General features: G+C 42.9%; 1 protein-coding gene across 3 annotated transcripts in view; it reads right to left on the bottom strand.

The window, feature by feature from the left end:
* Positions 1–95: 95 nt before the first annotated feature.
* The window catches only part of nup98 (nucleoporin 98 and 96 precursor), a 30,107-nt gene continuing 4,609 nt past the window's right edge, over positions 96–25,593 (bottom strand). The window contains exons 8-35 of one of the 3 annotated variants that reach the window (XM_071505853.1): positions 25,253–25,419; positions 24,471–24,608; positions 23,353–23,485; positions 23,151–23,243; positions 22,302–22,445; positions 21,786–21,919; positions 21,378–21,565; positions 20,328–20,438; positions 20,033–20,219; positions 19,493–19,592; positions 18,180–18,293; positions 17,799–17,937; positions 17,477–17,654; positions 15,924–16,085; positions 12,462–12,698; positions 12,235–12,367; positions 11,303–11,565; positions 10,348–10,529; positions 10,004–10,266; positions 8,545–8,820; positions 8,072–8,229; positions 7,606–7,746; positions 7,330–7,478; positions 4,752–4,973; positions 4,315–4,556; positions 3,974–4,128; positions 3,664–3,775; positions 96–2,438 (exon numbers count right to left, since the gene is read on the bottom strand). In XM_071505853.1, the coding sequence (XP_071361954.1) occupies positions 2,239–2,438; positions 3,664–3,775; positions 3,974–4,128; positions 4,315–4,556; positions 4,752–4,973; positions 7,330–7,478; positions 7,606–7,746; positions 8,072–8,229; positions 8,545–8,820; positions 10,004–10,266; positions 10,348–10,529; positions 11,303–11,565; positions 12,235–12,367; positions 12,462–12,698; positions 15,924–16,085; positions 17,477–17,654; positions 17,799–17,937; positions 18,180–18,293; positions 19,493–19,592; positions 20,033–20,219; positions 20,328–20,438; positions 21,378–21,565; positions 21,786–21,919; positions 22,302–22,445; positions 23,151–23,243; positions 23,353–23,485; positions 24,471–24,608; positions 25,253–25,419 (4,721 nt within the window). In that variant the 3' untranslated portion in view covers positions 96–2,238. Of the gene's footprint in view, positions 2,439–3,663; positions 3,776–3,973; positions 4,129–4,314; positions 4,557–4,751; positions 4,974–7,329; positions 7,479–7,605; positions 7,747–8,071; positions 8,230–8,544; positions 8,821–10,003; positions 10,267–10,347; positions 10,530–11,302; positions 11,566–12,234; positions 12,368–12,461; positions 12,699–15,923; positions 16,086–17,476; positions 17,655–17,798; positions 17,938–18,179; positions 18,294–19,492; positions 19,593–20,032; positions 20,220–20,327; positions 20,439–21,377; positions 21,566–21,785; positions 21,920–22,301; positions 22,446–23,150; positions 23,244–23,352; positions 23,489–24,470; positions 24,609–25,252; positions 25,420–25,593 lie in introns of all 3 variants that reach the window. The other 2 variants (XM_071505852.1, XM_071505851.1) reach the window with 2 other exon arrangements.

Consider the following 25,593-nt stretch of genomic DNA (forward strand, 5'->3'; position numbering starts at 1 on the left):
GATTCGTGAAGATCTCGACCGTGGACTTAAGCGTCATACTTATATTACATGTGGAAAATAAACCCTGAGATGCAGAAAAAATAAAAGAACATCTGTTTATTTCTACTTCACTTTATTAAAAAATATTATCAACAAAATCATCAGTAAACATGCTCGCACACACACACAAAGCAGTATCCACCCATGTAAAGTACATACACACAGTTTGTGTTCAACAGGAGAAAAAACAGACATCATGTGGAAACAGTAAAAGTGATTTAACTTTGAAAAAACAAAACCGAAACATTCTTGACAAGCAAAACAAAAAGCACAACCATCAATCAACTGATCAATAAGTGAAGGGTTTCATTCCAAAGCACTTTGCATCCAATTTATTAAGAATTAAAGGTGGAGGATAAAAACGACCTGTTTGATTTTCCAAAAATATACAATATTTATATAATTACATCAGTGGTGGCTCGTTTGGAAGGAAATGCTTCACTTTAGAAAATTTGATGACCAATTTGTGATGAAGCGCTACTAAAATAAAAGAAAAACAAAAAAACAAACAAACACTTGTTTGTTTGTTGTCGTTCATCTCTGGTTACACACGCGTTCGTTTTACATTCAAACCAACAGAAAAACAAATCTACAAAAATAGACCATTCGGCATTTTACACTTGGAGTTTTCCTCTGAGTCGTCTTTGTGCACGTCGAACCCGTTTGTACAACATCGCTGCTCTTTAATATTAACATAGATCATCTTTATTCACATATTGACAGATGAACAGATGCTAAGCTAACAGCTGTTTTTACTGACTAATACTAAAACCAGATCTTTGAGTGAAAATGTAACGAGCAGTCAGTTGTTGGGGAGATGTTTTTGGGGAACATTTCAAAAATAATGAACAACATTAACAGAAAAATGAGTGTGAATCTAATTTTAATCCAACCTCCACATTTTCCTCAACACCTAGAAATAAACCGATCATTTAAAAAGAAAAATAGCCAAACCAGCATCTTTACATTTTAGATACTTCACATCTTTGTTGGACAGCTTTTACCTGCTGCAGGCGTCTGTTGGTTTTTATTAGTTTCTGCTTGGAGTGAAAATAAAATGAGACTCTTGAAACTTGACTGAGCTGTGTAACCCATCACAGTCACCGTCATCTGCTTTTTAAAATACATGAACTGAATCCTGGATACTAGAACGACTTTTAATTTTCTTCACATTTGGTTTCATATTGATCCTGAGCGAATTATCTTGACAATAATTAAACAGATTAAATTTGTCAGTTACATTATCTTTACACGAGAACACGACGAGCTGCAACGATTAGTCAATCGACTGAAAATTAATAAGAGATAATCCATGAATCATTTCGGTTATTCGATATTCTCTGTTTTCAGCTTCTGTGTGTTTATATACACAACAGTGAACTGAACATCTGAATATCTTAAACTCATCACTGCAGGTTCTGAGAATCCATGTCTCTAACATTTATAGATTAAACATGTCACCAATCAGGAAAATAATAAACAGATGAACACAGATTAATCACGTTTCAAGACTCTGCTGAAAGATTTTCGTACCAACCAGAAATAGAAACCAGTAGAATCCAGGCCGTAGCAGAATAAGTGGATTCAATGTCTGAATGTCAGTGATTCAGAATCTTTGTGGCTCGTGAACCCTTAAAACAAAACAATGTCTTAGTAGTTTTAGTCAAACACCCCCCCCCCCTTATTTTTCTTAAATATTTTTTTAGGTCAATTAATCCAATTCAAAAAACAGTCTGAAAAAAAGATGTTTTAGTGAAACCAACTTTAATCTTGGGACCCCATGCGACGTTTTTGGGGGCCCCCGACCCCAGTTTGGGAACCACTGCTCTAAAGCAGAGGAACTGAAAAGTGAAAACAGATCCTCACTGGTCTGGTCTCTGGAGTCATTTTGTGTTGTTTACTGTTTAATGTTGATCATCTTTTTGAACACTCCCCTGGATCAACACACAGACTCACACACACACACACACACACACACACACACACACACACACACACACACACACACACACGGTGAGGAATGATACGTTGAAGCTCAACAGATGTCGTCCAGGTTCAACTTCTCAAATTCAGAAACTAAAGTTTTTTTGCTTCTTTTTGTTTTTGGAAAACTTTCTGCATCTGGATGTGTGATGTCAGAACTTTTCACGCCTTCAGTGATGTAAAACATGTCTGCCATCCTGCTCCTGCTCCGTGTTCTCATTGGCTGACGATGAGCTGTCGCAGGTACGACTGCGTTAGGCCTCGCAGCTCCTCCAGCGTGTAGTCCTCCGGCATCGGCAGGCGGGTGATGTGTGGTGCCAGCTGGGCGAGCGGGATGCTGAGGGAGTCAGACGCCACGTCGCCCTGCTGCAGGCTCAGCACCACACGCAGGATGTTGGCCACGCGCTTCGCCATTTCTGCGTGGAGGTAGGAGGGGCGGGGGTTGGTTAGGTCAGAGTGACGGTTCTGTGTCATGGAAGTGTCTGCAGATTTTCAGTCTCACCAAAGCACAACAGCTGATTTCACCTGTTAAACCTGCTCTGATTCTTTAGTTCACTTGTTTTCAGCAGAAACAACATCTACACTTCATCACCTTTAAGTTTCACGTTTCCACACATGGTCATTGATGTGATGTGTTTGTGTCACCTGATGCTGCAGAGCAGGTTCAGGACAGAGGCTGTTTACAGCTGTTCACTGAACACAGCGCAATGAGAGCGGCGAGAGTGAAGCAGAGACAGAAACTCTGAGCTGGGACTCAGTGTGAAGTTCTGTGTAGACGACAGCTGCTGCAGGTGTGAGCTCACCTGGAGAGCGGACACTCACACGTCACTCACCGTCCTGAACTCAGCTGTGAGAGCCTTTTCTTTCACTACGACCTGCAGATGAACGACAGCTTGTTCTTCCATCTCTGAGGAAGAAAATCTGAATCCAGACTCTGAACTCAGGCTGACTCAGCAGATTCCCTGTCTCCAAAAACACCTACCTCCTCTGAGAGCAGCTGCTCACCTGCCCCTTCACCTTCCTATCTCTCAGAAATAAACACATTTTCTTACACACTTATGTTACTTCACACACCTGCAGCCTCGTGTCTCTGGTGTCAGGTGGAAAATAAACAGTGTTGTGGAACTAACTGCAGAGGATTTGTTTGGATCCTCCAAGCTTTGGAACTACAGCTCCCATGATGCTTTTGGGTAGATAAAAGAATAAGTATGCTGTTGCCCTGGAGTCAGTGAACTACACTGTGAGCTTCAACTTGTGCCCTGTTTTTTTTAAGCCTGTATTTGTTTCCATTCAGTCAAACTGTCTCATTAACAGCAGCTGAATCAGCTGTGATCAGCTCCTGTCTGCAGTGAATCATGACACTGGATCACCGTGATACTGAAGGAAACTTAAAAACAGGAGGATTCTGAATGGAGTTCTGCAGGTGGGAGAAGCATCTTTTTAAGCAGGTTGATGATGTTTATGAGTCACTAGCAGAGATGCTGACATCCTCAAAAACACTGAATCTAAAAAAAATGTTTCACGTCCGTTTGATCAGGACAAATATGGTCGTGAACCCAGCTGCTGTTCTGTTCAGTAGGAGGGAAATGCTGCAGAGTCTTCTGGACATCAGTGTCGTGTTGCTGGTTAAGAAGCTCTTACCTGATTGGGCGAGGCGGTCTCTGGCGGTGCTGCAGGGCAGAAGTTCAATTCTGCTGCAGAGAGACGTCACATCGGTGTAGAGACGCTCCAACTCGTAACCAGCGTTTTCCATCTGTCAGCGAAATCACAAACGTCAACACAAACATCCTTGTCATCACTTCACATCGAGCAGCAGACACATGTATTTATTCCACTTCTTCACTACATTTATCTGAGAGCTTCAGTTATTAGTTAAGATTTCACATACAAAGTGATGGTCCTCTGAAAGTCTCAGTGGCCAAGCATTCAAAGAAACACTCAGTGTCAGTACCTGCTGGATATCCTGCAGAGTCTTTATGACCCTGATGTAGTCCAGGTACACCCTCCCTGCAGTGTCCCAGTCCTGGATGGTGGTGCTGTGTTCAGGGATCGCCAGCCCCTCTAGGAACTCCAGCAGGTAGTCGTGATTGTCGTTGATGATGCAGTCTGCGGCAGGAACAGTCAAAACTTTTACAAGTGAGTGTTTAAAAGTGAGAAACTACATGTAATAACTTTAAAACTCCCTAAAGTAGTTCAATACTTGACCTTTACTAATATACTCATATTTACTATGTAGGTGGCTGCTTATTTTAATGTTTAGCATCTGTGTGTTGAAGCGAGACAAGGATCTACCTGAAGCCAGATGTTGGATCAGGAGACGGTGACACTGGCTCCAGTATCCGGCCTGGTACAGGTGCAGAGCCTCCTGGTGTCTATCGGCGTCTCGTCGGGCTCGGGTGGCCTTGGCCTCGTGAATCCACTGTTCTGGGATCAGCAGCCTCTCAGTCAGGAAGCGCTCCCTCCGGACTGACTCGTCCGTCTCCTGCAGGGGGCAGTGGAGGGTCAACATCTCCCTCACTGCTCGCTCCCGCTGACTGAAGACACCGTGAGAAAAATACCAGTTAATCTCCTTTGTTTTGTGTTCAGTTCTGAAAAAACTGATGCAGCTCTGGACACAAAGTCTCTTTCAACTTCTGAGTCTGATTTGTGTTGATTATTCACGATTAGAAAACTGCTAAAGCTAAAACAGCTAAAGTGTGTGTAACTAAAGAAGATGAGATTGGACGTACATGTGGTCTGGGATGTGCAGCAGGATGAAGATGGCCATGTGCCAGAGGCCGGTGCTCTCCAGCTGTGCAGCGTAGCTGGTGTGGAGGAGTCCCTGCCGCGAGGCGCTCAGGTGGCTGTAGTGCAGCGCCTGCAGGACGCCCCACAGGTGCCAGCTTAGACGGTAGTCCAGACGCTCCCAGGTGATCGTCAGAGGGTCCAACAGCTGCTGCAGGCTGTAGTGTCTGCAGAACACAGAGGTCAGAATCAGTTTTATTGCCAAGTATGTTTTCACATACAAGGAATTTTTTCTGGTGATTGGTGCAATTGATCAGCAACAGTGGGGCTCTCTAGCCTTGTTGATAAGGCTAATAGCAGATGGGAAGAAGCTATTTTTGTGGCGAGAGGTTTTGGTCCTGAAGGACCGCAGCCTCCTGCCAGAGGGGAGTGTCTCAAAGAGTTTGTGTCCAGGGTGGGAGGAGTCAGCTACAATCTTCCCTGCACGCCTCAGAGTCCTTGAGGTGTACAGGTCCTGGAGGGACGGAAGATTGCAGCCAATCACCTTCTCAGCAGAGTGGATGATACGCTGCAGTCTGTTATTGTCCCTCTCCATGGCAGCAGCATACCAGATGGTGATGGAGGAGGTGAGGATGGACTCAATGATGGAGGTGTAGAAGTTCACCATCATAGTCCTTGGCAGGTTGAACCTCTTCAATTGCCTCAGGAAATACATCCTCTGCTGAGCTTTTTTGATGAGGGAGCTGATGTTTAGCTCCCATTTGAGATCCTGTGTGATGGTGGTTCCCAAGAAGCAAAAATGCTCCGCGGTAGCCACGGGGGAGTCACACAGGGAGATGGGGGTGGGTGGGGCTGGGCTCTTCCTGAAGTCCACTATCATTTCCACTGTCTTCAGAGCGTTTAGCTCTCGGTTGTTCTGCCTGCACCAGGTCACCAGACGGTCAGTCTCCCACCTGTAGGCAGACTCATCGCCATCAGAGATGAGTCCAATGAGAGTGGTGTCGTCTGCAAACTTCAGGAGCTTGACAGACTGATGGCTGGAGGTGCAGGTGTTGGTGTACAGGGAGAAGAGCAGAGGAGAAAGAACGCAGCCTTGTGGGGATCCAGTGCTGATGGTCCAGGAGTCAGACACATGCTTTCCTAGCTTCACGTGCTGCCTCCTGTCAGACAGGAAGTCGGTGATCCACCTGCAGGTGGAGTCAGGCACGCTCAGCTGGGAGAGCTTGTCCTGTAGCAGAGCCGGGATGATGGTGTTGAAGGCAGAGCTGAAGTCCACAAACAGGATCCTGGCATAGGTCCCTGAGGAGTCCAGGTGCTGGAGGATGAAGTGGAGAGCCATGTTGACGGCGTCATCTACAGACCTGTTGGCTCTGTAGGCGAACTGCAGGGGGTCCAGGAGTGGGTCAGTGATGGATTTGAGATGGGACAGGACAAGGCGCTCAAATGATTTCATGACCACAGAGGTCAGGGCAATGGGTCTGTAGTCATTTAGACCTGTGGGCCTTGGTTTTTTGGGGACAGGGATGATGGTGGAGGATTTGAAGCAGGCTGGCACGTGGCAGGTCTCCAGTGAGGTGTTGAAGATGTCCGTGAACACTGGAGACAGCTGATCAGCACAGTGCTTCAGGGATAATGGAGAGACAGAGTCAGAACCGGCTGCTTTGCGGGGGTTCTGCTTCTTAAAAAGCCTGTTGACATCTCTCTCCAGGATAGAGAGAGATGTTCCTTTGGTAGGGGAGGAGGAGGGGGGTTCTGATGTGGCTCTGATGTGGAGGTTAGTGTCAGGCTTGTCCCACTGTCTTTCAAAGCGGCAGTAGAACTCATTCAGATCGTTGGCCAGACGGAAGTCGTTAATGGAGTGGTTTGTTAATGTTGTTTTCAACATTAACAAACTTCATAAACAAACTTCCATTGTTAATGGAGGTGATTCTATACATCAACATCTGTTTACTCAGAGTCAATCCAGGTTTAAATCAGAAAGTCTGTGTCTAACATCTAAGATTAAGCAGCATTAGCATAACTTGAAATGTATCAGCTGCAGCAGCAACTAACGATGATTTCCTAAATGAAATAATAAAAAATAAAAAAAGCTGAGTTGTTTATGTGTATTTTGTTTGCAAACTCGCTCACTTTAAATTGCCCACGGACAAATGAATAAAGTATTCTGAATTGAAACTGAATTACAATTTAAAAAAAAAAAAAAAAAAAAAAAAAAAAAAAAAGTTTTTCAGTTTCTTTTGCATCAAACAAAAAAATACTGCAGCTGGAACCAGAGAACTTCTTTTGACATTTTTGCTTCTAAGATGATTTAAACAATTAACTGATTATCAGAATTATCGCCTATGATCTGTTTGACAACTAATCAACTGAGGTTCAGCTTCAGCAGAACTAAATATCTGCCGCATAATACAACAACTTTATGGAAGTGAACTCATTGGAGTAATGTATCACAGTGTGTTAGAGCTGATTTACACTCAGTTTATTAGGTCCATCTGGCTGAAACTGAAGCAGCTGATATAAACATCCAGCCCAACTGCTCTGATCTTGTTTCTGCTGCAGACAGATGAGTGACGGCTGGTTTACCTGTCACTGTACAGTTTGAGCAGGTGGAAGCACAGGTCGTACAGCGGCCGTTTAGACTCTTCCTCCTCCTCAGCCTCCATGTCCGGTTGCTCCGCCTCCAGGTACAGGGGCAAGGGGGCACAGGCATACTTCCCCCCCTCACATGAGCCCTGCAGGATGAACAGATCAGTGGATGACAGGGGGAGAAGGTCAGCAGATCATTTTTGTTGTGATTTTAGCTTTAATATAAGACAGACTGCACAGTGACGGGCGGCAGAGCAGCCGACAGCAGCTCACCTGGAAAGCGGCTTCATATTTGGCAAGGGCGTCGGCCACAGAGGCAGTCGGAGGCAACATGAACCAGAGGTGGACGGCCACGCAGCGTTTCCAGTCCAGCTGAGAGCACACGTTCACCACAGAGTCTGACGACTGCCACACCTGACAGGACGAACAGGAGACATCTTCAGCATCAAACTACAGACTCTGAAAAACGTCACTGGACGTCACAAAACTGATGTGAAAGACATTTGTGTTACTACACCTGTCTAAAACCAGCTATGACTCATGAGCAAGGTAGTAAATGATGTCTCCTGTTTTTACATATTTTTAAAAATCATTTTAAAAGTCAAGTCAAACAATCAGCATAATGTGCAACTGTCCCCATGTCATGATTTTTTATTTATTCTTTAAAGTAAATCACCCATCACCTGTAAATCCAGTAAAGTTAATTTTTCTCTGACATAACAAAACAAACGTGTCATACAGGTTTCCCTGCAAGCAGCGTGAAGATGCGCAGTCGCTCCTCCGGCAGGTAGCAGTCGGTCTGCATGCGGTTCCAGTCGGCGAGCTGAAGGGCCAGCAGATCCCGGCAGTACTGAGAGCCCATGGCCTGAGACAGCAGCAGGGACAGACGGTGGTCTCCTGGGGACAAACAGCTGAATGTTAGCGGTGCTGGTTACTATGGAGACATTTAACAGTGTTTTTCCAGCTCAGAGACATCTTCTCATCTAAACTGAACAGATTCTCTGAAGCCGCTGACGTGTCTGATGCAGACAGACTCTAACTAGTAGTTTGTCAATCAGTTAATCCATCTGCTTATATATAAGGCTCATTTAAAAAAAAAATCAGAGAGAGATCAGGTGAAACTGAACCGACTCGGGACCATCAGTCTGTTTTTCACCTCCTGTTCCCATTTTTCTGACACAACCATCACAGATCTTTCCATTTCCTCCTCACCTTCCTTCTGTGCGAGTCGACACGCCTCACTGATGCGGTTTCCCGTCAGGTAGCTGAAGATGGCCTCCGTGTGGCGACCCTTCCCTGCCAGACCCACCTCCTCCTCCACCCTGCTGGTGGCGCCGTGGGACAGCCAGGCCGAGAAGGTCCGCCTTCTTTCAAGCTGCTGCTCATACTCCCTCGGAGTCTCGATTTCTGGCTCCTGGTCTGCGGGGCCCAACCTACCCCAGAGGGCCTCACACAGGGTCCAGACCTCAGCCCAGTACCCCATGAGAGCTGGAGGGGAAAGACACAGAGAGAATGATACAGGATGATCCAGGGAATTCAAAACCTGATTCTGTTTCCAAAGAGAATGGTGTTTTTATTATGTGTGTGTTCTGTATGTTTATGTACGAATCATTATACAGACTGAAAAAAAGGTTTCAGTCAAATGTTTTCAGAATGAGTTGAGTGGAAATAAAACCAGTTCAGCAAGTAGCTTCATCAGATATGAGGATGGAGACTCCATCCACAAACCAGAGAACAGAGCAGCATTTAACACAGTGCAGATGAGTAATGTCCAGGAACAGCTGTGTGATAAGACAGTCACTCCACACAGTGTAACCTCATGTCACCTCTGAGACCAAACACTGAGAACTGTTAAACACTGAGGATCACCAGATTCTGTCTGGTTGTACACAAACCACCTAAAGATACTTCGTTTAAAAAAAGGAAACGTTTTCCTACTGAAACTCCACCTGATAATCGACTGATTATAAAAAACTAACATCAGATAATTAGAATAAACATGATTTTTTTTACCCAAATAAAAAGCAGGCAACTCACTATATTGGGAAAATGTTAATGCAGTTCAAAATAATTTGGGATCTTGGGAACATTGAAGGTGCTGTGATGAGAGAAGATCTCTACCTGACTGAAGTTCTACTTGCAGAAAGTAAGAAAGCTGTTAGCAGAAACCGGCTGAACATAAACATTCAGAATCAGGAACACTGGCTGGAAGTTGTCCAAGACATTTTCACCATGGAAAAGTTGTCATCTCTTCTCAAAGTCAGAGAGAAAATGTTTAAAAAGAACCGGAAAATATATATATGACCAGCTCTGACTAAATGAAAGCCTAATTAAAATAGTTATTATAATATTTATTTATATATAATATTTTCAGATGACTGTTTTAATGTGCACACGTGTTTTTCTGTTTGGTTTGTGATGTAATGCTCTGCTTTAATTCTTGTTTCAAATCAATAAAAATTTAAGTGTGAAAAAGAATAATAAAAATTATTTTATGATTCATTTAAACTGTGTTTTACATAAAGTTTCCTTTATGCTGAGAAATCTTGGTAATTGTGTAACGTTACACACCATCATTGTGCAGATATATTAACTAGTGCCTATCTTCCATATATCATTTCTAGGCTGGATTGTCTGTTAAGTCCCGCCCCCTGTGCGCTCCATCACTTACGGTCCGCGTCTCCCTGCTTGTAGTTCAGCTCTGTGATCCACTCGGCGTACTTGTGCAGCGCCGCCACGCCGGGCTGCGGCTGGACCAGTGGGCAGGCCGAGTCATCTAAGGTGCTGATGGTGCTGTGCTCCAGGCAGATCTCCAGGGGGCGCTGCAGCACTGCCTGGCTCTCTTCATCCTCCTCCACCTCACTTGTTTTCACTGCTGGGGGCTCCAGACCCACCAGCTGCTCCAGCACTACCTTATAGGGGCTTTCTATCAGCCTGAGGAGACCACAGCCCAGGTTAGTTTTCACTCGTGACTCTTGCTGACTGTTATTTTGTGAGGGTTTGTGTTCATCTTACGGTTTGTTCCGGGCAGGTTTCGGCAGGAAGCTGAAGTCGGTCTTGGTCAGTTCTTGCTGATCGAGCTGTTTGGAGGGAAGTGAACTCAGCTGATGGCCACAATGCGCCAGCGTCCAGCCGGGACCCCACCCGACCCGAAAGGATCGACCCACAAACAGCCCAACGTCCATCAGCAAACCTCCCTGTGAAACAACACCGACAACATGATTCATCACTAGCAGAAATGTTTGTCGTCAGTGTCCCTGGTGTGAAGCTTTAACCTCACAAAGATTTTCTTCTGACTGAATCAAGTGTGTGAGTGTTGATGATCATGATGGTTGAATATTGATGATATAAAGCGTCTGTGTATAGAACCGATCTGAGGTTTTGGGTGAAGTGTCTTGTGATGTTCAGGTGCACAAATGAAGGTGCGTCATTATAGTAGGGCTGGGCAATATGGTCTAGAAGTAATATAGCAATATTTTTAGGCTATGTCGCAATGCTATATCGTGATTGTATATTTGGAAACCTCTTCTAAAGCACTTCATAAATTCATGATTTAAGCCTTTGATACATAAAGAGACGCCTCTCACACCTCTCTGCTGTGTTGTTTGAGAGAGATTTGGCTTCTCATCTCGTCGTCAGGGAAAACATTGATAGAACGGGATAAAACGTTGATAGTCTTACTGACATGATAACAGCAACATTATAAATAACTGACACCTTTTACCATAATTTCAATGCATGCACTTAATATGAATATGACAGACATGAAAATAATACAAATATTATAATTTTTAACCATTTTAGCAACTGTGTGGAGAGACAAAGACATGTACTACATAGTTATAGCAGAAACCCAGAAGAAAGGGAGTGTCCCCATCCAAATCCTGCAGCTCCAGTCTGTTTTATACACACGAGACGCCTCAATGCAACATTGGTCACAACGACAACAAAAAAAACAAACAGTTCCAACCTTCCCGAGAGTGACTGATTCTTTGAGGGGTACTGGACCACCCAGCCGCCGGACGCCAACCGTCCTGACCGAAGGTTCTTGAGTCCGAGGGGGAAGGAGGAAGGAGGAGGAGCTGGGGCCTGATCCTGGCCAGTGCAACGACCGGGGGGATTCGGCCAATGCTGGAGACGCCCGGGAAAGAGGAGGAGGAAAAGAAGGGCGGGGAGAGTCTGAGAGCTGAGAGAGGAGGCCGGAGGTGAAACGAGCCTGAAGGAGTCCACCCACTGCAGAGAGAGAGGGAGAGCAAGAGAGAGAGGGAGTTTTATATATGTATATATTTACGGTATACTTCACCTTGATATACAAATAAAGTATTATTATTATTATTATTAATAATAATAATTGTAATAATAATAATAATGTTATTATTATTGTTATTATTACATATTCCATCCAACCATTAAAATAACAATTAGAAATTGATCATTTAGTTGATTGGCGAATTAATCATTAATCAGTTTCAGTGTGATGATAATTTGCTATTTTCTATCACAGCGACCTGAATCTTTTTTCACTCTTCACTCACATTTTATAAACTAAAAGATTTATTGAGAAATCACCTTAGTTACCGCCAAAGTTATCAATAATAGAAACAATCACCAGCTGCATTAACTACCACTGTGGCTGTTGTTGTCAAAGTGGGAAAATGAAGCTAGCTGTCAGTTAGGGTTGCCGTGGTAGTCAGCGCTGCTGGTTTAACAGTGTTCAGGTACACACCACTTACAGAACATGCCCACTGTTATTTTTTTTTTTCATTACCTGGTGGGAAAATTTCCATATCAGAATTTGTTAAATAGATTTATGAAACTGTGGGGGAGCTTCAGTAAAACCAGAGGGTGGCTCTCAGCTAACAAGCTAACATCCCTGTATAGATAAAGGTTGGTGTTTTGTACCGGAGGGTCGACTCTGAGCTCCTGGCACGACCAGGCGAGGAGACGAGACGTCAGTGGAGACTTTCATTGCTCCCTGATCCTGAAACATGTCGCTATCCTCTTCATCCTCTGCAAACAGAGACGCTTTCATGATCTGCCGACAGAGTGAGAGAAGATTCAGTTTTATTCTGGCGACGGCCTGATGAAGTGATGCACTTCCTGTCCGTGGACAGGAACTCTGACTCTACCTGAAGGGTGTGTGGGTTGATCCCCAGGGTTGATGCTATGTGGCTGGACGAAGAGATGCCATCATGCTCTGCAGAGACCAAACCTCCGTGTTTCCCGGCCGTTGTGTCCATCTCCGCCCCGAGCTGGTCAGCGTCCTCCTCTCCTCCCAGCATGCTCTCTGTTGGGAAGCTCTGGGTGATATCGGCCATGTCACTGTCCAACTCTGCCACGCCGCTGGGAAGATCCACGACAGTGGACTGGAAACACACAGAGACACAGCATGGGAGTGACTGACTTGATGATGAGTTGTGGGGTAAAAGAGAATTTTTCCAACTCTGATATAAAATAAATTCAGGTTGTTCATCATCATCATCATCATCAGTGACTCATCATTTTCTTTGTTTTCTGTCTAAACTTTGTTAATGAAACCTCTGATAACTCAGTAAATTCCTTTCTACTTGCTGCTTCTGCAGGAGTCTATTAGTTGTAGTAATGTTGACAGTTGTTGAAGAACCTCCAACTGATCTGTGGTCAGTGAGTTGTCTGTTTGTGATGCAGATTAAAAATTTGTTGTTCCTCTGAATCTTATGCTGTGTGGTTCTTAAACAGACGTTTACACATTAAAAACTGAACATTTACTAAGTTTAGCAGAAAATGTTTCCATGCTGAAAACAGTATCACTGTGATGCTGAAGCTCCTGTTGGTCCTGATGCTCATGTCAGTCACAGATGTTGCAGCCAGACAAGAACTGGTTGATCAATCACTACCATCCTCCAATCAGCACAGCTTTTCATATTTTTTATGACCACAAAGAGAATCTGTTCTTCACAGAAATGTTAAACCAAAGCTTAAATGTCTTCTTCATTGACTTTATTTTTGAAAATCTGTACAATTTATGCCACACATCTTAAAGCAGATTTGAATCTAAAATCTTCTTCCACTAAAGAATTAATTTAAGTACAAGTTGCTGTTTATGCTCATTATAACAAAATAATCAAATAATACCAGCAAACACACGAAAAACCCAAAGCTCAACACAACGTCTGATCAGACGTTTCCCGAACAGCGGAAATATGTTTTCTATGCTCGACTCTGCATTACAACATCTTCTATTCTTAAATAGTAAAGACCTTTTTCCCAACACTTACATACTGTAAAACTTCAATCAGAAGCCGAGTCCCAATTAAACAGCGGGTCCCTTTTACTGGCCTGATGTGGTTAGATGTATTGTCAGTAGAGTGAACAAAGCTCATGTTCAAAAACCATGGCGGCAAAGACAAAAAGGTGCAGCGTGAAATTTAAACTATCAGTTTATTTGCTCATGTAAATAAAGGTTTAAATAATTATGGTAACCTTCGGCTTTGGTCCTTTGTAAGCCAGGTTACTGGTATTTTAATATGTGGCTCTCTCACCGTGCATGGGATTGGCCTAGATGTGCTTTCTCTCAGAGCTAGATCAAATGAATGATTCGTAATATGTTATTTAATAGCCTGGTAACTGGTGATAGCCAGTTTTTTTATGAGAATTATTCATACTGGTTTAAATAATCAATTTGATAGTATTTCCCATCTTTGCTGTGCACAGGTTTTGTGCAAAAGGAAGGAAGGACTGTCCCATATACAGGCAGGTGGAATTCAGTGACTGAGGGAAATAAAAGCCTGAGCTATTAATTGAAGTTTTACGGTATGTGTAACTTAAAATCTCTGCTCAAGTTAAAGCTGAAGCAGCTGTAGAATCTGAGGTGAAAATATCTCACTAAAGATCAGTTTGTTATCAGCTGCGTTCCCTCTGTTCATTCATTGAGCAACAAAACTACATTATTAAACACAAAAAGCTTTTAGTATAATTTAAGAAAATTTCACCCTTTTGTTAAAAAAACAGAACAAACAAAAAAACATTTAAGGTTCACTTTGTGATGATAAATTTCACCACAACATGATCAGGTGTCAAACATTCACACTGTAACATTCTCATTCAGCTACAAACTGAATCCCAACAACAAGTGATGGATAAACACTGTCTCATAGCGTGAACATGTTCACAAAGTAAAACTTGCATCTGAAGGAAAAGATGGATGTTTGGTTTGAATTAGAGCTGAAACAGCTGATTAATCAATTTGTTTAAGATGAGATAAATGCTAAAACTTCACTGCTTCCAATATGTTAAATGTGAGGATTTGCTGCTTTTCTGTTTTATATCTTTATAAACCAAATCTCAGACAAAACACCTGAAGATGTGATCTGAAGTTCTGGGAAACTCTGACAGACATTTCAGTGTTCTGACAATTAATCGACTGAGATTTTAATCAATCAAGAAAATAATTGTTCACTGCTGCACTACTTTAACCTGAGAAACATTTTAATCAAAACTCACAGCAGTCTATTTATCAAGTCTAAACAAACCAGAAAAGCTGAGGACTCTCAGAGTTTTCTGTCTTCAGTCTGAGGATTAGCTTCATGCATTTAAAAAGGTATCACGTGCAGGACCCTATCAAGATTCAAACTACAGGAATCTCTCTCAATCATCAGAAGTGTGTGGCTGTGTATTTATCTACAGAGACATTGCTCCATGTCTCATTCAGAGGCCACATCCTTCATTGGCTGCATTTGAAGACCAAATGTGTCATAGTGGTGCGACTAGACTGTCGCATTTCAAAGGCTCTTTCAAATGAGGCTGAGAAAGGCTCCAACAGGAGGATCTTTCGTGGCCCGACATATCGCAAGATTCATTGTGCGGCAGTAATGAAAATAATATGGCAACAAACAACACCAACAAAGAGCCTGAGGATTACACTTTAAATGCAAGTATTGGGTTTCAGCTCAGTTCAACAGCTAATGGTACAACTGCTGAAACCAAATGCCTTAAAACCTTAAGTTTTTGTGAAAAACTCAGGTGTTGTCAGGTTTGCTAAGCAATACGACGACACTGCTGCAACACAATGGTAAGTATGGGCATTGTAGACCGTGTCCTCTGCAGGATGTGGCCCCTGAATAGGGCGCAGCTGTAGAGACCAGGTTATAACCTAACAGCCATGAAACAATCTGATCAAATTATGATTTCTTTCTGATTCACTGCTTTGTTCTCGCTGACATCACTCCCTGTCTTCATTAACTCTACACTCCCTTAACCACCACTTCTCTCCATCTCGCTGCCATTGAGGCGGGGAGGAGGAGCTATCTTTGAAATCCTGCACAGTGTACCTTTAATGTTGACAGAAAGAGATAAAAAGTGTCGTCATTGGCCTGTGGAAATTAAGAAAACAAAAATTCACCAGAACTCCACGAAAGCAGAAGAGAAGGTTTCATGTTTTGCAGCTGCAGGTGATCAACGGTTTGAACTCAGATTAAATGACCTGCTGCCATCAAACAGCTGGACACAGGCAGAGGTTTGAGTGGAGTGCCCCTTTAATCATCTCACGTGTGTCAGTGAGGATGAAGATGATGATGATGATGATGAGTGTAGGTGGGCGCAGGCTGCTCTACCTGAGCCTGTGGTGCCACCTGCTGCTGGGAGGGGGGGAGTTGCTGCTGCAGCCTGGGGGGAGGAAGTGACATCATCGTCTTCAGCTTCTTAGGGTCGGCTTTAGGCGGGACGTCCTCCTCTTCGTCAGAGTCCTGGAGGCCATATTTGGAGAAATGGGCCACCTGAGAGAGAGGGAGGAGTCAGTCACACCTGAGAACTACATGATACTGATGTACTTGAACAGCATCACAGCACAGAGCTGCCAGTTTGAAGAGTCTCTGTCAGAGGTTTTCACAGGTCCACTCAGGTCCGAGGTACCAAAACCAGACCAGGACCAAGCTGTACTCTAGTCTTATACCCTTTTTCCACCAAAATTAGAGGGTATTTTAAAAGCTGATTGACCCCTTTTCCACTGCCAGTCAAGTTTGGCTGTCTGTCTGGACTGAGGACACACATGCAGTTACAGAGCAAACATAGAAGCAGTGGAGAGAGAGTGAGCTGCTAGCTGACATGCAAAACTGTTTAAAGGGATCAGTCACATCTCATCCACAGGTTGTTGCTCCTGTACAAGTGTTGGAGCCTGTGTGAGATGCTTTGATCAGTGATTTTATGTTTTTAAAACTTATTTTGAAGCTGCTCTCACTCTTTCATCCCTGTGCGCAGAGTAGCTGCTGCATTTCTGGTTTAGAGAGTCATTTCACCAAGATGTGAATGCCGATTGAACCCCTGTCCATTGCCGACAAAAGCCCCAATGTTAGCGGGTCGTTTGACCAGTGGAAAAGGGGCTTTGGAGGTCACGCAGGGTCTCTGGTCTGTACGACAATGGTAAAGTCAGTAACTTGCATAAAAAGTTGTGTAATTAAGTAAAAATTATTTGATGGAATTTTAATTCACAAAAGTTTAACCGGTTAGAACATTCGTATCTTCTGTCCATCTACAGAGTGCTGTCACTCTAACTGCTCTAATGATATTATTTTTTACTGTGCCTCCTTATTAACGAACAGATCATCACACTGCTGCGATGTTTGTGTATTAGGGTCTATTTGGGATGACCACATTTTGGATTTGGATGTCTCAATTGTCCTTGGTTGTCTTCAGGTTACTTTTCCTACCTGAATTAGATGTTTCAGATCAAATCAAACATTCTGGACCCACAGACCTCTAGGAAACAAATCATACTGTATTCACATTATTCAACTTCTGCATGTGCTTCTTGTTGCTCTTCGGTTAACAGCAAATTGACTGATGGTAAAAAAAACAAAAAAAAAAAAAAAACAACCTTGATGCCTTGGATTTGCATTTAAATGGTGACACAGAAACCGAGCACAACATTTTGAGCCTGTGAAGGCTTGCTAGTGGACAAACTCTGAAAGATACAATTTCAGCTGACATCAACTGGGATTTCGGTCTTGCTCTAATGACAGACAGAACACCTCTCGTGCTCATTCAGTGTTCTCAGCTTCTGTTATGTCAAAGTAAATATACAACTTCAGATGACACAGGAAAAATATGATCTGATGTAAACCACCTGAAGGTCATTTATCTAAAACCTTTGAGAGTAGCTGTAACTGACCTCGAACACCCAGGATCCTGTCTCAGGTCTGTACTCCAGGAAACGGGCTCCCTGTTTACGTGAAGCCTTCTCCAGCCGACCCTCGTAGTTCATGTCGGTCAGACGCTCAGGGCTCCTGATCTGAGTGCAGGTCGTTTTGTCATTTGGCCAAACACCATCCAAGGTCACCTCCGCCCGTCTATGAGCACACACAGAGGGAGCATCAGATTAGCACATGAGCTGGATAACTGGTAAGCTGAAGGCAAACCTACACTAACCCTCACTGACCAGGCAGCAGTTACAAAACATTTTCCCATAGCAGACTGGCTTCAGATTTTCTCACCTGTTCAGCCCCTCCCCCTCTGACGGCTTGTTTTTGTCGTCCGGGTACACAATGACCTCCTTGCGTCTGAAGTGGACGATCTCATCAAGGTTCAGCCCTGTCACGTTCACCTCACCGGGGAAGAAGATAGAGCCGTAGCCTGTGAGGGCCAATCAGAGCAAAGTGGTGAGGCATCTGTCCAATCAGAGCTCACAGGCATCATGGGGCACGACATAATAAACTGTGTGATTTACCTACCAGTTTACTCTGGCAGGTAAATGAGCTGCACACGAGTCAGTAACTGACATTTTTAAAGCATCAAGCGTAAACATGATTAAAGTTCGAAGTCAGGTGGAAATGCAGCTACTGGGAGATGAGTGTGTGAGTGAGTTTTAACGTTACTTTTCCTGCCGACTGTGAAGTTTTCCACCACACACTCTCCGTTTTCATCCACCATCTCTGCCAGATCCTCCATCGATGGGATGGTGTAATAACCAACACGGTTCAAAACAATGCCTGAAACACAGAAAACAGAATCTGACCCATTAATTCTGGGATTTGCTGCCTGTTTTGTCTTCCGAGAATTACTGTCAAGTGACTCAATCAAAATGTACGAATATTAATGTGACTTTGGATGTAAAAAAAAAAAAAAAATCAGCAGTGGTTCATAATTTTCGTTTGAATCGGAAAACTGTGGTTTTATTTGGAGAATGATTATTATTGGATGTCTTTAAAGTGCTACAACTGCATCACAACATTTTCTAGACAAGACTGGATGTGAAACTTAAAGTTAGGCGTATGCTGGACTGTGTTTTACTCACATCACATAACTACATGTCAATCAGCTTCTTTGACCAATTATGTTGGAAACAAAAGTTTAAAATATAAAAGGATGGTTACGTTACTTTATTTGAACCTGTAAGTACATTTGGTTTGCACTAAAAAGAGTCAGCAGTCTTACACAAACATATTTAACACACAACACAGACAACACCACATGCAATAGATAATTAACAATATTTCTATTAGGGTTATTAAAACTTATTCATATGAGTGATGGCTGATGGAACAAAGCTCTCTTTATAATGTTTTGTTCTGCACTTTTGGACAATGAACCTTTGTTGAAAATTGAGCCAGCTATCCACTGTACCTGTCTGTTGTACAGGGATGCTAGGTTAAGCGGTGACTCACCAATAGAAGTTAATATAATCTTACCCCAGCTGTTGCCTGCTACAGTTTCCACCTCTAAATTCAAGTCAACTCACTAAATTCAACCATTGATCAGGTAAACTGAGACGCCTGGCTCTCTCACAACAGGTCTGTAAGAAAACTATTTAACATAATAATAATAATAATAATAACATATTTTATGGTAATTGTGCAAATGTTTGGGGACTGACAAAGTAACTTTTGTATTCAGCTTTATAGTGTGTGCTGCAGTATACGATGATTAAAAATGAACTGGAGATACATGATGATCCTGCTTTTGTTCTGCTCTTGTAACTTATCTCATACAAACTGTCCTGTTGTATTATTTGTAAATGGACTGGACTGAAACGACAAGAACAGATTTATCAATACTAAAAACAATTGTTAGTGGCCGTATGTATGTTGTTTTTATGTATTGTTGTGATGATGCTTTTACGTTTCCCTCTTGGCTCTGTCTCTCTTGAAAACAGGTCAACGTTGGTAGAAAATGATCCTTCGTATCTCACCTGCTGGGTGAGGAGACTGTTGAGTCTCCTGCTGTTCCTCCTCTCTCTCCTCCTGCAGAGACTCCTCCCCCAGAGATGCAGACACATCATCACTGCTCAGCTGAGGACAGAAAACAAATTCAAGATCTGAGTTCACATGGAACACATGAAACAATAATAATAAACTCTGACAATAAATACAATGAACACACACACATCTGTCCTTTCTCTATCTGACACTGTACTTGTGACAGACACTGTATGATTTAACCTGATCATTCAAACTTCAGCCACAGATTGACCTCCTGGACTTTACCTGCTCTGTGTGTTATTTTCTTGTCTGATTCCATACAAACTATCTGTGGTTGATGTGAAAAACCTGATCTCAGCATCTACAGGTTTTTTATGTTGACAATTACTGCATTTTTATAAACACAATATGTGAGTATCTCAACTCTGAACAGAACATTCAGGTGGCTGTCACAGCTCCAATTGTCTTCACACTGATCTTCATGTAAATGCTGCCTCGGTTTATCAAATTGACTCGGGCTAAGTGCTTACCTCCAGGCCGTTCCTGGCTGGTTTGTGCATGTTGAGATCACTGATTGTGTCCTGCAGGCTGGTCTGGGCACGGCCCTGCGGGATGGGCTTGGCAATGGGGTTGACGTAGAACTGGGTGACCTCGGGGTCATCATCTGCCCGGCTGGGGCCTGCCAGCAACCTCAGCTCCTCCTCCTCCTCCACAAGGCTACAGAAAGAAGAACAGGGAGATTGTTTCGTTCACAGTATTTACTTTAATTTAAAGCTACTTTAAATTATTTCAGAAAGGTGCCAGTTCGTGTGTGTGTAATGAGACCTGTGTCCGTTCTGTGGATATTCTGATGGTGAAGCAAGGTCATCTGTCTCCGTATGACTGCTGTACTGACTGCTGTTCAGGTTCTTCAGCACAAGTTTCTTTATGCTCTTCCTATGGATTGAAAAAAAAAACAATTACTGACAATTACTACTACAGACAAAGTAATTTCACAGGCTGGGGTTTGTACTGTGGTGCCACATTGTTGTCATGCATCATTTAATTATTTATTATGTGAAATGATGAAGTTAAACACCTTCTGCAGGAGAACAGAATCACAAACTGACACCCAGGGAGCAGCGTTCACCAAACCAAAGACTTTTTAACACCACACTGAATATAATTTAAAACCTTTTTCATTGTTGTGCAAGACAAAAAAATGATGGAAAAACAACAAGGCCCACATTTCAGCACTCCCCTGCTGTGCGTAGTAATGACTCTTAGGAATACAGTTAATCAATGACCAAGATTTGGACCCATGTATTGATAACTGAACCGGCCTGTGGGGCACAAGGGGCCAAAGCCTCTGTGTGAGGTGACTTAACATTTCTTGTTTAAAAGTCACACAGCTCAGTTAAAAGACTACAAAGACAAGAAAAACTATTGTGGAGAGTCCCAATAACCACGAAGGCCTTTCAGAACGAAACTCCTACACAGGAGGGGTAGGGGGCCATCTTCAAATTCAGCACAAATGTTCCCTTGGACTCAGAGGAACTGACTGGATTTGGTGGCCAAGGTAGCTGTGACCTCACAAAACACTTTTTGCCATTACTCAAGACTTCACACAGCAATTATGAGAAAATTTTACACAAATGGTTTATATTTGATATGAATCTGAATAAACAGGGATGTAAATGAAACTAGTCTGAGTGGCGGAGGCATAAAACCATGAGATGGTAATTCTAGTTTTAAGGGAACTGAATTCAATACTTTAAGACATTTCAAGACCTTTACATCCCCCGCACTCATCACCTGTAATAACAACAACAACCTACACACATGTTCACACATGTTACCATGGTGATAGTGCAGGCAGTGTTGGCTGATGGGTACCTGGGTATGAAGGCTCCGCTTGTGAGTGAGGGCTCGTCGTCATCCAAGCCGTCGAAGAGCTGCGACTTGGATGAGCCGGATGATGTCAGCGCTTTGGGACGGACCCTGGTCGCAGGTCGAGGGGTCAGCTTGTAGTGGGTGGGAGTGGTCAGAGCCTTCTGGGCAGTCGGATTGGTTGGTTTCAGACGCTGTCAGGGCAAGAAAAGTAATTGTGAATATCTGACCATGACGCAGCTGTTAACTTTAAAAAAGTTTGCTCAACTAAAGGTTAAGTAAAAAAAAGTTTTGCAGGCTAATGTGCTGGGAATTCATAATACCAACAATGTCAACAAAAGCACGAGAGCAGCAGCCTCTGTAACTTCAGACAAACTGCAACAAAAACATGCTGAATCAAGAGCAGAACCTTACCTCCTCTTTCTTCTTGGGATCTGACAGCGGGTTTCTGAACAGCGGTGAGTCTCCGTATGGCGAATATGCCAGAACACTGAGCTGCTGCTGAAGCATGGCCTGCTGGGCAGCCGCTGCACTCGGATCAGTGAGTGCTGGAGGAAGGAAAAAAAAAAACAAAAACATACGGTATCATTACCACCCCATCTGTCTGAGGACAGATGTCAAACATGCCAAAAACACTGACAGCTACAACTGAAATGAAAACAGGGATGCTCGTGCAGCATGGCACGGACAGGAATAATTTCATATAAAGTCTTCCTTAAAACAGTACTCACTAAGGCTGAACAATGTATTTTTTTTTTTAAATTATATTGTTACTCTTTTGACGGATATTGGTGCCTAAGAAATCAAATCAAGTGTTTATGTTGCTCTTAGTATGAAATTCCTTTTTCTCCAAAAGTTGAAAACATGAACAGAAGACAAACTCTGAAGTTCACCCAAAAGAGACAGACAGACAGTCACAGTCAGTCTCACCAACGGGCTGTTGTGGAGCCCCGAAGCCCAGGGTGCTGGTTCCACTGTTGAATCCAGTCGCTCCAAATGTTCCCATCGTTCCCAGTGTGGTGCCCAGTTTGTTCTGATTGTTCCCAAACAGAGATGGCTGTCCTGCGCCCACTGCTAATCACACACAGCTTTGTGTTGATACATTTGTGAGGAAAGCCTCTTCACAGATAAGCCTGAGTATTTAAACTGTTTCAAATGGAAACCAACGCTTTTTCACAACAGGTTCAGCTCTTCATGCTTTTGTTTGAAGGCGTCTTGTTTATGACAATCACACACGAGGGCTGGTTACTAGTTAATACGACACAGGAACACAAACAATTAATTGATTGGTGTATTATTAATTAATTAAGTGTGAAGAATTTTTATAATCTACTTATCATTTGAGTCATTATGAAGGAAAAAATCCAAACATTTGCTTGTTGATTTTAAATGTGAGACTTTGCTTTGCTGCTGTTCTGTTTTTTATTGCTATAAATTAAGTTTGGACAAAATGAGCAACTTAACATCATTTTCTTTCACATTTTATACACGAAGCAATTATATAAAAATAATATCAACAGAATAATTTATTATTTAAAAAATCTGTCCAACTGTATTTGAACTGAATAACTGATAGCAAACTGATTAATGAGTTTTGCAGATGTATTCTGTATTGACTGAAATCATTTCAGCTCCACTAGGGAAGGCTCATGAAAATTATATATGCATACTCATACGGTATTTTTCTTTTTCTTTTTCTTATATACACATCCTGGTTTTAGCACTATCATCTGTCTGTCCATTATCTAATCCCTCCTGATGTCAGGGTTCCTGTGTTACCTGCTCCAAAGCTGGTTCCCAGACCAGTCCCCAGTCCTCCAGTGGCCGGCTTGTTCCCAAACAGACTCCCTCCAGCTGGGTTTGCACCAAAACCTTGCACCAAAACAGCAACAATAATTAGCAGTGAGAGTTAGGTAATAGCATCAGGGCTATTGCCATGCTTATCTTGGAAGTGTTTTACTTTGACCACTGGCTGACTTACCAAAAGTAGAGGTGTTGGTTCCAGTTCCCAGTGTGAGGGTGGGCTTGTTGCCAAAGAGCCCTGTGCCGGTGCCGAAGGATGGGGCACTGGTGGTGGTGGTGCCGAACCCAGTTGTCTTATTACCAAATAAACTCTGCTGTAAAAGAAAACATGAAAACAGTAAAATTAAAATCCATTCACAATGGCTGACAACACACTGAACACACAGGGATTTTTCCTCTTTTAGTGGAAGAAAACTGAGCTGTCTTTGGCCGTCAGTGAGTAATTACTCCTTTTAAAAGACTATATTAAGATTCTTTTGCTCCACTGCAAATATTTTAATTGCCAACTACTTGACAAATAATGAATGTAACGATATAAACAACTGCATTGGTGTCAAACATTCCATGATTGGCCAGTGAGTCAACTCCTGGCACACACACGCAGCTCGCTCTCATGTGTACCTCGAATGGCAGGCTCAAAGCGAGGGCTGGGAAAAAGAGAGCGGCGCAAAGACTGGAAGAGCGAATCAACCTGCTGGATGCAGGTCAGACCTAAAATGCAACATACACTTCACAAGTAAATCTGTGAGCTATACTGAACCGAAGTTTCGGTTCTGACTCTGAAGGAAGTAACTGTTGCCTTTAACTGATAAACTGACTGAGACCAAGCAACAACCTGTGAGGCTGAAAAATGAAGGCAACACTGAAGTGCCAAAACCTGCAGTTCTTCTAATGACCACTAGAGTCTGGCTCCAACAGTGAGTCAGTCCCCACAGACTCCCATGTTAAAATATCCAACTTCACAGCAGAAATAAAAATGTTTACAGCCTGGTACAAAAACTGTTCTGGTCTCTAGAGCTAATTTCTTCCTTCATGACAACTGTATGGGGGTGAAGTTTTATATAACTCACCTGTTTACATTTTATTAAGGCTTAAATTAATGACTAATTGAGGGCGTGGCCTCTTTGAGTGACAAGCGGGTGTGTACCGAAGTCTCGGCTCCACACACCCCACCTCTTTGCCCATTTTTGTGATTAGCTAGGAGTTAAGCACAGTCAGACACTGCCAAGATGGCGACGGAAGAGAAGCTCACTCCGAGATTCAAAACCATTCTTCAGAAACCTGTGAAACCCGTACCTGTGTTCCAACATTTCCAAATCCAGTGTTGGTTTGGCCGAACAGGCCAGTGCCTGTCCCAAAGCCAGTGGCGGTGCTGGTCTGAGCAGCGCCAAACAACCCGGCCGACTGAGACGCTGCTGTGTTCCCAAACAAACCCTGAAAAAAACAGGAGAGGACCAATGTGAACAAACATCAACACATTCTCACTCCGACTTTTAAAGACTGTTATGATATGAAGTAACAACATACTGCATTAATTCTGCACCATATAAATGTAGTAGTAGTTAAGTTTTTGGGGAATATCAATTTACAGAGTCAAACTAACTGAGGCCTTTTTCATTTCTCTACCTACAGTTTAAAGGGATTTTGAACTGTGAGATCTACCTCCCCTGTGAGCACAACACTGACTTATCACCTTTCAGGTTATAGATATGTTGAACTTGTTGAACAAAAAGATGCTTCAAATCAGGGGTGTTGTGTTACACCTGAATTGATGATGATTGTGACATTTTCAAATTCATATATTGATATCTTGTTAATAATATGATACTATCATGAATGCAGAGGTTAAATAAATAATGACACAATGTAATATGTCATGTGTTGTTGTTCATCTGAGGCTGTATTTACCTCATTTTAAGAGCTGCTTTTTATCATGTCCTGATACATAAAACCATAGAACTCAGAGAGGGTGTGCTTTCTCTTTCACATGACTGTATGTTGTAGATTTTGACTCGCAGACACATTAGACAAAAAATACTGATGAGCAAAGCTGCACAGAGAAACAAAATGATTTTCACCATGCTGCTGGTGTTGGCCTGTCCCATAGTGTTTGTGTTGCCAAAGGAGAAGCCAGTGTTCTGTGTGGTGGTGGTCTGACCGAATGGCTTGAAGAGGCTCCCGGCTTGTTGCTGGGTCGGCTGACCAAACAGACCACCTGTGGCAGCACCGAAACCGCCAGTTGCAGCTTGAGAGAGGAAAAAATACACATCACTTCAATAGCTCTCATTAAGATTTCTCACTTCTTAGATACAATAATTTCTACAATATATTTGCATCTTAAATAAAGTATGAGAGGTTAAGAGTCAGCCTCAGGCGTCTGAACTGATTCTGGATCACTGTGATGAGATGCTGACCTCAG

This window comes from Trachinotus anak, unplaced genomic scaffold (genome assembly GCF_046630095.1).
Source record: "Trachinotus anak isolate AG129_WGS33_773 ecotype Australia unplaced genomic scaffold, CSIRO_AGI_Tana_v1 ptg000020l, whole genome shotgun sequence".
Lineage (NCBI taxonomy): Eukaryota > Metazoa > Chordata > Actinopteri > Carangiformes > Carangidae > Trachinotus > Trachinotus anak.